The sequence below is a fragment of the Amborella trichopoda genome, chromosome 1, assembly GCF_054954075.1.
Source record: "Amborella trichopoda isolate Santa Cruz 75 chromosome 1, AtrichopodaSantaCruz75HAP2 v2.0, whole genome shotgun sequence".
Taxonomy (NCBI): Eukaryota; Viridiplantae; Streptophyta; class Magnoliopsida; order Amborellales; family Amborellaceae; genus Amborella; species Amborella trichopoda.
The window spans coordinates 10,312,064-10,324,727 of NC_142336.1; the positions used below are offsets into that span (position 1 = coordinate 10,312,064).

General features: G+C 36.7%; 1 protein-coding gene across 3 annotated transcripts; it reads left to right on the plus strand.

Moving 5' to 3' along the window:
* Window positions 1-2,437: 2,437 nt before the first annotated feature.
* LOC18442769 (fanconi anemia group E protein FANCE protein) lies at window positions 2,438-9,155 on the plus strand. 3 transcript variants are annotated; one of them, XR_016051333.1, is made up of 4 exons: window positions 2,447-2,652; window positions 3,157-4,288; window positions 7,128-7,459; window positions 7,775-9,155. XR_016051333.1 is itself a non-coding variant. In XM_020672579.2 (3 exons), exons 1-3 carry the CDS (start codon window positions 2,468-2,470, stop codon window positions 7,140-7,142), a joined length of 1,332 nt encoding a protein of 443 aa, XP_020528238.2. In that variant the 5' UTR covers window positions 2,447-2,467; the 3' UTR covers window positions 7,143-9,155. The 3 variants fall into 3 exon arrangements, 2 of the variants coding, with proteins under 2 accessions (XP_011626492.2, XP_020528238.2); XM_020672579.2 differs by having other exon boundaries at window positions 7,128-9,155; XM_011628190.3 differs by lacking the exons at window positions 7,128-7,459; window positions 7,775-9,155 and having other exon boundaries at window positions 2,438-2,652; window positions 3,157-4,601.
* Window positions 9,156-12,664: the final 3,509 nt, after the last annotated feature.

Below are 12,664 nucleotides of genomic sequence, written 5' to 3' on the forward strand. Positions count from 1 at the left end.
AGGCCTTTGGCTTAGTTTGGGGGCTTTGAGTTTCCTTCTTTGCAAATACCTCAATAATTTTAAGGCGTTTATTTTCCTAATATAGCATAATGACCATTAATGCTGCCACCTCAATTGTCCCGTTGTCTTTATCTCTTTCTGATTTATTTGAGGGATCATGACCCCATACTACTAAGAATGATCTGATAATTTGATGTAAGCCTTCTAAATTAGGTTAAGGTGATAATATCAAAGATTATTGCCCCTATCTTCCATTTAGTTTAAGGAAAATTTAGCTGTCGAATACAATGCATGCACCACTTTGTGTCGAATAATATAAGGAGATAAATTATTATTTTTTGAGTAAAACAGTGGGGAAGAAGAAGACAAAAAAAAAAATTACAACGCACTATTTTACGACCCTATAATAGGAAAATTATGCAATATTATTAAGTAAAGGAAAATAAATAAATGCCTAGAGCGTCAAATAGTTACATATGAAACAAGGAGATAATTTTGGTAATTATTCTATAAAGAGAGGTCTCTCTCTCTCTCGCTCTCAACGCAAACATATTGTGAACTTGTTAACGTAACAATTCCTTGCGTTAACCTATTAGTTTTGTCATTTTGGGCTAGGGTTGGTTTTGTTCGTTTGCAATATTGAAATATAAACAAGGAATAACATACATTTATTGCTCCATTAGACAATTGTTAGAAAACTCGGACTCGCATTTCAAGCTGAATGGTTCTCGAGTCCGGTAGTGTTTGGCAGACTTGGTCGAGTCTGTAAATACTCGGCTGAGTTTGTCCAAAATAAATAACAAAATAATGTGAATCAGCCAAACTTGGCAAGTACCAATGTGTATGTTTCCAGACTCAGCATCCTGAGCTCGAATGACTCGCCCAGTTTGAGTGGGCTTGTCCAAGTTTTCGAACACTGGCTTACAGTAGCATCATAAGTATGTGCTAGTCTGACCAAATCAACCTTGCTTTGCATGTATTTGTGGGATTTCCTCTAAGAAAATGATAAGCTAACCTTTGCCAAAGATGATTTTGCATCCATATTTTTGTGAAGAACATAAACAATGTACACCACGTAGGATGCATATTATCTAATTTCACGTATTTGCAGTTAGATTGGACACCAAGGGCGGGAATCCTGATCTCCTGCTAAAATTTCCTATCTATTTTTTGAATAATATCTTTTTTCCAATTGTTTACTGATTGGATTGACGATCCAGATTGATCGGGCCATTAGGCAACTCAAACCCTAATTTCGGTTCTTAAAAATTTAAGGGCTTGTATACCATAAGATTATTTATTTTTAGAATCACAATCATTTTTAGCCATTAAATGTTAAATTTAATAGACAAAACTATGATGCAATATTAAAAAAAAATTATATTTTTGACTTAACAGCCAAATAATGATATGTCCTCAACCACATAGATTTTCAATTTAACAGTCAATAGTGATAGTTAGTATCAAAAGCAAATGGAAAAGTTTATATAAGGTTGCAACCTTAAAATGTAGAATCACAAATGCACCTAAAAAATCTACCGGAATTGTTGTTTTAATGTTGAAAAAGCCCTCTAATCAATCATCTCGACATCGAGATCTATGAATATGAAAAAAAGAAGTTTTTTGAATCTCGAAAATGTCCATTTAAAAAAATTTAAAAAAAGACAACACGTTTAGATTCTTTAAAGGGAAAATTACAAAAAGCCCTCAAGACTGCAACTTACCTCCAACCTAATTTTTTTATCACTTTTTTTTTAAAATACACTTTCTAGGCAAATACCCCCAACCAAATAAAAAATAAAAAAATACCTAAACTACCCTCCTTTATTTTTACCTTACCCATGACTCTCTCTATCCTCTATCCCAGCAAAATGGGGGCTCGAATGCGGTCCGACATTAGGGCTCCATTATTGTTTAAATTGTTGTCCAGTAGGGCTCTAGCACTATGTAAAGTGCGGTCTGACAGCAGGGCTCCGACACTGCGTAAAGTACGGTTCGACAATTGCAAAGTACAGTCTAACGCAGTTGCAAAACGCGGCCGGACTATTGCAAAGGGCAGTCGGACAGTTGCAAAGGGCGGTCTGGCAGTAGATATTGTAAAAAGCGATCCGACATAACTCAGTCTAGTAGTTGTCTCCGACATAACTCAATCTAGTAGTTGTCTTAGGGCGGTCTAGCATGCAATGGATTGGTTCCAAAAGTCAACGTCAAATATGACTTAAATGATTTTTGTGTACGAAAAAGATATTTCTGTCTAAACAAAATGAACTTTTTCTTTTGACGGTTATTTACAAGTTTGTTTTCGGAAAAAAAGTGAGTGCAAATTTGATTGGGGTAAGTTGTATACAAAGTGCGGTCTTTTTTTTATTATTATTATTATTTTTATTTTTATTTTTGTAATTTTTCCTTCTTTAAAACTGGATTATAAAGTATGAAAGCTGGGTTTATTATAGGGGCACAAAGAGAAATGGAAGCGTGGGTTCCTCTTCTAGAGATTTTCCTCAAGTCTTCCTGTGCTGAAGGGGAGGCTTCCCTCTGGTTACAGTCCAACCCTATGAAAGCCCTGCACTTCGTTTCCAAACTTCTCTCTAAAGATGTACTTTTCTACCCATCAGAGGATACCTCATCTCCTCTCTCTGAAACTATCAACCGGTAAGGCCTCTTTTCTCTCGACCCATTTATCTTTCACTTGTACTAGCTTCAAATCCCAGTTCCTCTATATAGCACATTACCAGTTTTTTAATCAGTAGAAGAAACATATTATCATGATTAAAACATTATGCATTGATTAGACCTGTGAAATGTATTTGTTCTGCTTCAAAATCCGTTCTTTCTCTAAGAAATTACCAGTCTCGACCTATGAAGAAACACAATAACATGGTCAAACAATCTACTTTGCTTATGCCTGTGAAATTGTCTTAATTAGTTGCAAAGCGATTTTCCTTTGAAGAAATTGCTTGTGTTTTTCCCAATGAAAGAAACATAGTATCAGGGTTAAACAATGTACATTGGTTAGTCTTGGGAAATGAACTTCCTCAGCTTCAAAAATCAAAACCCTTTCTTTCTCAGTAAGAAAACTAGTGTTTTTTCATTGATGATCGATGGTCGGGAACAATTTATGTTGCTTAGCCTTGTCGAATGAACTTGGACATGCAGGTGCATGTGGATTCAGACTCTACCCAATTCAATGCAATCCAAAATTTTATCGTTTCTCTCCATTGAACACAGGCGATTTCATAAAAGAGACCTCGAAAATCTTGCCATTAACATATTGAAAGAGCCTGATTTGGACTTTTGGGTGATGAAATCTGCGCAAAATCTGCTTTACTTAGTCACTGAAAATGCTTCAATTCCAGTACCTGTGATTCAGGAATTCGATGCCATGCCTGACTGGTTATTTGGTCAAGAAATTTACAATGAGCCAGTTCTTCCATGGCTTCCTTTGAATTCACAGATAAAAAACTTTGATAATGGCTTAGAACCCAGGAACCAGAAGGAGCCTTTGGACCAATCTGATAACTTTGTGGGAAAGGATCCTGACCCATGTTTTGGTGAACAATCTATGGGCAAAGCTTTCTCTCTCGTCGAACCGGTTATGGTCAATAAGGAACATGACCCATGTGGGGTTGAAGAATCAAAGGGCACAGCTTTCGCTCTCATTGAACCAATTGTGTTTGAAAAGATTCCTGACCCATATGGGAGTGAAGAATCAAAAAGAAAGGATTTATCTCCTATCGAACCGATACCTTTACAACAAGAGATTCACTCGAGATCTATATGTTTGAGAGAAGAACTTTTGAGCCTTGATTCACCTGTTAAAATCTCCCACTTCAGTAACCAAATTAAAGAGCTCTGCACCCTGTCTGATGCGCTGACAGTTTGGGGCTTGATCAAGCCATGGGAATTAGATGAAGAATTGGGGTTACATTTGTTAGCCAATATCTTGGAAGAGAAAGAAAATTATGAGTGGTCAAGCCATGTACTATGTGCTTTCCTTCTTCCCAAATTGCTGACTTTGCAGGAACCAGCTTCACGTATTTTGGTAACAACTCTCATAAAATATTCCAAATTGTATCAAAGAGCAGCTGTTGATGCTCTTTTGTTTCCTTCTATTTTGCGCATTGAAGGAGTAAATATTCCCCTTTGTGAAGTGCTTACTAAGATTGTTAAGGAGTGTCTGCATCCTGTTCATGTGTCATCATTTTGCCAGAAGCTTCTCTCAAATCAAGAGGAGCCCAAGAGGTTCATATGTCTACCCTGTCACCAAGGACTAATTGCTGAAGATTTGGTATGGACAGAGGCTTTGTTCACGTTGTTTCAAAACATTCTGAATTGCAATGTTTACTTAACTCAAGATACCATTGATTCTCTTGTTCTTGAATTGGAAGAAATAGCTGAGAAGTTCTCCACATCCTTGAAGTTTGCAAATTTTGTGTTATGCTTGGTGATTAAATGTTCTTTCATGTTGAAAACTCAGAAGCATTTGCTGCTAAAAGCAGTTGGGAAGACTAACACTTTCTTGACAAATAGCATTTTGTCTAAAATAGGTCGCTTGTAAATTGGTTATATATGATCTTAATGCAATTATTTCAGCCTTTCAATTTTGAATAGTAGCAAATAATTGCGGCTTTTTATATGTTTGCACATTATTCTATGCACATTGAGCTTATAGTGGATTATTATGGTTTAACATTTGAGTCCTACATAATGATGTTTCTTGCTGATAGTTGTTCTCTCTTGTAAAAGCAAAACTTATCTTAGTAATGGTATCAGTTATCCAAAAAAGAATGTCTATTGACTGATAAAGCAAAATTGGGCACACCACCACTGCTGCTATTACTTCTATCACACACATGCACGCACCCCTTAGGGGTTTGAGTTTGATATTTAAGAGAAATGTCCTCTCCTATGAAAAAGAAACCTCTCTCAGATAAACTATTAGTGACCTGAAGAAATTGATCACAATTAGTTTACAGTTGTTCAGAGTTTCCGTTAGTGGAGGTCTTTTCCTCTCTACATAGACTTGCGTATGTATGTGGTTGTGTATTGTTTTGTGGCTTATGTGGCCATGTGGATATCTGTATATTATATGCGTAACATCTCGAGATTTAGAATTGACTTAGGAATTTGAAGCCCGGAATCGTGCGCAGCTAGGAGATTCCTATTTTTGGAATCGTGGTTTATACAATGTGAATTGCAAGAGTTGAGATTCCTACTTAATGGGAATCTTGTTCCAACCCAAATGGAATCAAGATTCCTACCACTTTGGAATTGCACACCAACCCGTTTGGAATCAAGATTCAAACCTATTTGGAATCAAGTTTCAACCCAATTGGGGTTGTGGTGGTAGCACCTGCCCCAGTTAAAGTCTTGGCTTCCGTTCTCACCTAACACATTAAAAAACCACTAACGATTTGAAAAACGGGTAGGGGCTCGTCATCCCTACTGAATTACCCCAAAAGACAAAAACTTAGAACCACAACAGAAATCAAGAATATACAAGTAAAAATCCTTGATTTGTTAATAATGAAATTTTAAAAAACCAAGATATTTATTTTCCGTTCTCAGAATTTCGGAATGACGTTAAGTACAATTAGCATACATAGAGATCTTATACGCCAATCATTTATCAATGATAATAAATTTGGAATAACAGAATGTTTCGCTAGTCCACTAGGGAATTCATGATAGTGTTTACAAAACATAGAAATATTATCTTATCTTATGTATATTGAAAATCATATATAGAGTTCAAAATGGGACTTTGTTTGTGTCTTGGTGATGCTCTATGTTGTAATCTGAAATTTGAAGTCTAGATGTTATAGATTGATATGTAGCAATCATCTTTGGCAACTGTTCCTCTGAATCCAAAATTTGTTTGTCTTGGTGATATTCTGTAATCTAAAATTTGAAGTATAAATGTTATAGATTGATATGTAGCAATCATCTTTCTACCAAGCTCTGATTAACAGAGGCTGTAGTACTAAGGCTCAATCATGACAAACTTCATATGAAAACTCATCAATTATTATCTGCAGTAGGCCAACCTAAGATCAAATATTTGTTGCATTCCAAACAGTGAATATAATTGCTCAGTGTCTCTAGTTGTCCACTGACTAAGCAATTCCATCTTTAAAGCCACATTCTCCCTCCTTGGTAGCCTCAACTCTCTCATTAGTATTGATTGCTAGCCAATCCATTCACCATATCTGTTCAAATTGGGCAAGGATGCATCTGCAGGAAGTGAGCTGGAGACAGTGGAGAGATGGCTTGCATCCAAAGTTGCTTTGGAATGTAGTGACATTTTTGGGAGCAAGAATGTTATGTGAGTACATGGTTTTCGCAGCTAAGTTTGTCTTCTCCATGGTTTGAAAAGACAGACTTGGAACAGGACACCTGATAGTCCAGTCCGGGTTGACTTGTTAAAAATTGACTCAGTCTCATGAGAATTGGTCAGCCTTAATTGAAACTTGTCGTACATGGCCCGGGCCTCGGAGAGTCCTGAGTGAACTCACCGTCTTTTTGAACTTTGTTTCCCTCTCAGGGCCCCTTTCCTGTTTCCCCTGTAAATGTCTCTTCTAAGATCTCAACTCTTGATTCCTTCACCAGTTCTCCTTCCATTCCTTTTCTAACCAAATACATGCTTCCATCTCAAAGGACTGAACGATGTAAAGTGCGGGTTCATATAATGGCAAGAGAGCTTACATCCTGTTGGCTGATCTCATTAGGCTGGTTTTTATAATGGAAAGCCAGTTGATATGTCAAATTAGGATCTCCATCAACTCATTGGTTTTTTTGTTTTGGCTTCACGTGTAATTCATTTTGATTCAATGTTTTGGCTTCATGTGTAATTCATTTTGATTCAATGTTTAGTGATTTAGTGATTTAGTGATATTTAGTGATATTTAGTGATTTAGTGATTTAGTGATATTTAGTGATATTTAGTGATATTTTAAGTGATTTAGTGATATTTAGTGATTTAGTGATATTTTAAATGATTTAGTGATATTTTAAATGATTTAGTGATATTTTAAATGATTTAGTGATATTTTGTAAAAGATGATGTGATAATTGGGAATGTGGACTGTCATTTTGTTATGACGAATTCATGTTTTAACAATTTTCAGCAGGATAATCCATAGCTCCATTATCAAATTCCTTCATCCCAACGACCATCAAAACATTGAGAGGACTACATCGTTTCAGCGTTGCTACCAACGACTCCATCGTCAGCACTTCTAACAACGGGTCCTGAGACTGGCATTGCTGGTTCCTGACTTGAGCGTCATTGGTAGCAACGATAAGGCATACGTGCTTCAATGAACACCGAAGTTTGCCGGCAACTTCATGTTGGCGTCAGAAATACATATGTGCCCAAGAACGACTATTTTTAAGTAGTTGAATGAAGGAAAACAGGCACATCATGAACACACAAGACAATCCGCATTTTATTTGTAAGGTAGGATTCGTAGGGACCAATATAGCAGATGATAATCCAAGAGCCTGACCTACTCCTACATGTCATTAGTGGATGGGGCATTGGCCTCAGGCTCGTGGCTTTTGAGCCACTCCGATTGTCTCCTGAGCTTCTTTAATTGAGGCTGGTTCGAGCTCCGCCAAGCCCCTGGGGGGCCTAGGTGGAGTAGGCGGAGGAGCCTCTTCCCTCCTCCTATCTCCATCTCTTCCCTCCTCCTATCTCCATCCTGCAGTGGGGGCAGGAAGGGCATGGGAGAGGCTTGCTCCCAGCAACCCTGATGTACTGCTGAACTCTCAGGTATCTCCCTCTTCGAATGACGCTCTTTCCTTTGCGAAGAGCATGCTCGCCACCGCATCTTCGTCCGCTGAAGTACATGGTAAGAGAAAGGATGCAAGGGATAGCATGAGCGCCTGTAAGAGAAAGGATGCAAGGGATAACTTGGCCTCGTGATCTTTATAGGCCAAGCCCCTCGCCTCGACCGTGGTTATTCTTGCCCACATGGGCTTGAACAATGTGTTCATAAGCCCACACCTGCTACATAGAGAAAAACATGTATAAGAGTATAAGAGGACTGGAGCCATACAAAATAATAAAAAAGCAGGACGAGTCAAAATGTATACATACATATACCTACAAGAACAACATTCCGCCTCATAGGTATCAGCTTTCTAGGCAGACTTGGTCACAAAGACCTCAGTAGATCCCTGCAAGAACTGTCGAAACAATTGACATCTCACTATCGTGCCAAAAAGAGGTCGTTAGGGGGAACAAGGACGAGGGGACAATCCTTCTACCGGTCGACAACAATACAAGTCCGACCAGGCAGAAGAAAAGGTTCGCGCGCAGAGCTGAAAAGGTACTCTGGCCTGAGCTTGCGCCAGATTTTGAGGTTGATCCACGCAACCATCATGGGGAACCGCACCCCCAGGAAATGTCGAACTGCCGGAGCATGATTGTTGTTCCTGATGGGCAGATAGTAAGCGGTGTCGCTTTATTGCAACCCGGAGATGCGAGCCAGTTCCTCTCAGGTAAAGGTGGCTTCACCGGTCTTAAAAGAAAGAAAGTATTAATGAGCAGATTGAACCGCTCTGCCAATGCCTGAAGCACGTTGAAATTTATGTGGGAGGCCATCACCTAAAATACCCCTTGGTCATGGAGAGCACGGTAAGTGAGATCGCCAGGTTGGCCTAGTCTCGAGCAAAGTCATATCGGAACCATACCGGGATCAAGTGAAAGACTCGAACGCAGCGAGGCCGCTCCCCAGCAAGGATAAAATGCACCAAGTGATTGGGAATGCCTTCCGGAAGGGAGACAGCTAGCACATTCTCAAGAAACCTCAATTTTCTATCTCCAACCAAACCCTAATTTTAGTCTCTAGGAAGCCCAAACTTGAGCCTCACGACCTTAGTCTCTAGAACCATTGCAGAGAAGAAAAATCTCTTCTTTTCAGCATCTGAAGCTTCAAACCTTTGAGATTTTAGATCCCCCTTTAAGTCATTTCATTCAAAGATCAAGTTCAGTTATTCATTTCATCAAAAGAAGTTCATTCGGTTAATCTGAGTTTTGATCAAGGCCTCTATTCTGAGTGTTGGGCCATGGGGCCCTGGCCAGTTCTTCAGCACTTTTTTTTTTTATTTTGAACTTATCATTTTATTAGAACTTATTTCATTTTCTGGAACCTTTTATTTTATTTTGCTTACTTTGATGTGATTTACAAGCAGGCCCTGCAGACGATCTAAAGAGGGTTGGATCTCTAGTGTGAGATCAAATTACCTTTGGCCCCTGATCTCGTGCGAGATCGGTCCCAAATCTAGTTGTACACAGGTGGTCCTCATTAATCGTACCTTTGGCCCCTGATATTTTGGCATCTCTTATGAACTAGACATATTCAATCAGAAAAAGGAAAGAATCATAATAGAGAAATAAAGTATAAACTTGGGAAAATATCATTTAAGGGATTAAAACCCCAAGAAGTTTAAAACATCGTGAGTAAAACTAGATGTTGTGCTTTTTAATTTAAATTTTACTCAAATACTTCTTCAAAAAATATCTTCAAAAAATATCTTTAAAAATGTATAAACTTCCATCTTTAGGGTTGGAAATTCATAATGCTTTTTAATAGTTCTAAGAGACCCCACCAAATGATGGAAACCTGCATGTATTTGAAAATATTTGTTTAGGAGTACCTGCGTGAAATACTGTTTTTTTTTTTTAAGTGTTTTGACCTCTTTTATAAATTTCTAACGGGTTTTGACCCCCTTAAATGATATTTTCTTTTTGGCTTTTATGTGTGAAACAAAACATGACATAACTGGAATTTTGAAACCAAGCACGTGGAACTGTGTTTTGCATAGAATATGAGAAAGTTGCTAAAATATCCCATTAATTTACCATTATTAGAAAAATTCCACAGAAACATATTAGTATTATGTTCATACTCTTTTTATGCATTTTTCATTTTTTTTCCCCAATTGGCCTTGCCCAAATTTAGAACTTGAGATTCGGAAGTTTTCCACCTTTTTCCATAGACTCTAGAAAAAAAATTCAATTTTTTCTTTATGTTTTGGTCTGCATCATCGCAAAGAAACAAAGTAAGTAGTTTTGGTTAGTAGGCAAAAAAAACTTAACGATTTAAAAACCCAAAGCTTGTTTTTGGATCTTTTCTTTGTGGTTTAACGTAATGAACTTCAGATTTTCAAGATCTTAAATATTTTTTTCCCCTTAAATACATTCAAGTCAAGTGTCAAGATTTGTTATACTTCGGATATAAACATCGAGTTTTCGAAATCTCAAGTATGGACAATCTCATTATTTTTTAAAACAATTGAAATAAGGGTGTGGTTTTTATAACGTTGCAACCTTAAACAATCCAATTAAGGTGCACTTTCGAAATTTATCACAATATGTAATTTTGGTAAAAAAAATTCTTAAGATTATCTCAAAATCTATTTTCATATCTACTTATAAAATTTTAAACGCCAAAAATGCTTAAAATCAAGTAGATCTATAAACATATGAAAATCTTGAAAATTGACAGTCTAGATAATATGTTTCAATATGCACTATTTATGGGACCCAAAATTTTTTTTTTTTTCATATTTGTACATCACGATGCCGAGATGAACAATTAGAGGTTTTTACAACGGTAAAACAACTTTTTCAGATGAATTTTTTAGGTGCATCTGGAATTCTAGGTTGCAACCAACTTTTTCCTTGAAATACTTTCTACCCGGCATAAAGCAGGTGCTGGTTTTCCTTGAAATACTTTCTACCCGGCATAAAGCATGAAGCACCTGCTTTAGAAAGAGGCATGGAAGGGTGGGAAAAAGTAGAAAAAGAGAGAGATAAAGGGCAGAAAATAAAAAGAGAAGAGGCCCCTACCCTATTATTAGAAACTCTCTAAGAAAATGAAGGAAAATTAATGCAAGATAATTTCAAGTTTCACTTGGTTACAACGCATTTAGTAGACATCTAAGTAAAATTAAAAAGAATAGTAAATTAAGAGGTCCAACATTGTTACGTGTGTGGTGGGAACATAACAAGAGGATTACACATGGTAAGAGGGTTAGCACCATAAATATTGCTTTTGTATCGAACAAGCTTTCGTTCCAAAATCGATGCTTTTGTCTGGTGCATGCTCCATGCCAGTAGCAATGGGAGCTTTGAAAAATAGGAAGCATGAAGGTGGGTTTTTTTTTTTTTTTTTCTTAAAAGAAATTATTTATAAATATTACGTAGTTTTATTGCATGAAAAGACGATTATAAGGCAGCAGGTCAGGTCAAGGTCAAGGTCAGATCTAGACCTGACCCGAAGTCACCGGACCCAGACCTAGACCCGGAAATATAATGGGGGACCCGGATTCAGACATGGACCATACCCAAAAATTAAAATATCTATGTATTTAAATTGAAAAATTTGAGACTTGGACCCGGATCCAAATAGTATTCAAGTCCAAGATTTGGAACCAAACCCAACCTACAGGGTCCAATTTTTTGACCCATACCCGGATCTGGATCGGATCTACCCGTCTGGTGTGGGACCATTGCCACCCCTACAAGACATCAAAATAACAGGCTCTCATAAATTACCAGATTCTATAAAGCAAACCCTCCCATGGCTAGACCATCTACCAATTCATTGACCACTCCACACACGTCTCAAAGAAATCACTATCATGCTAAAATAAATCCATAATTTGCTCAAGCCCAAATTTCTTGCGAATTGGCGCATGTTATATTGCTCTAAATCTATCCCCCTATGAAGCGGCTAATCCTTATCATTTATCATAATTTAAGATGGAAAAATATATAATAAGGTGCTTAAAGTTTATTAACTTTTTTTTTTGCAAAATTTATAGCACATTTTTAGCCACCTAATTTTAGGTCTGATGATTAACAATGATATTCTTGTAGCAAAAGTAAATGAGGTTATAATATACAATCCCATATATGAATAAATAATTGAAACCTAAAAGAGTATAATATATTTAAACGGAGTTTTGGTTTGTCATCCAATGTACTTATTTTATTTTTTTATTTTTTTTTGCCAAAATCCCATCTTACAAATCGATTTTGAACTTAAAATCTTACAATTTGATAGTTTCAATGACATAACATAATTTAAAAAAGTAGATTTTAAAATTAAAGTAGACTATTTTATTGATTTCTAACATAATTTGAAAAAGTAGATTTTAAACTTAAAATAGACTATTTTATTGATTTTTTTTATACTTTTTACTTCTCATCATCAAATATATGTTAATTTTTAGACAGCAAATGCCTCTAAAGTGACCCTGTTTTAGATCCTATCTTGAATATGGATTGGGGAAGGGACAATAGAATCTCCTTTAAATTTTCTATATATATATATACGAACCATGAAATCTTGCGCCAAAATCACAACCGCACATAAATACCACTGCACGTACATAGGAATATAGGATATCATATCATCAAGGGCATCCAAATCTACGAATGAATAAAAATTTAGAAAAAGTTTATCGAGGGTCTAAACAATCAAATTAAAGCCTATCTCGCTTATCTCAAAAATTTCATTAGAAGAGGTTGTTTTGATGCCCAACTATCCTCAAATTGATCATCTCGGCATCAAGATGCATGGGCATGAGAAAAAAATGGATTTCAAGTTTTGGAAATAGTGCACCTTGTAAAACAATTTTGTACAGTCAA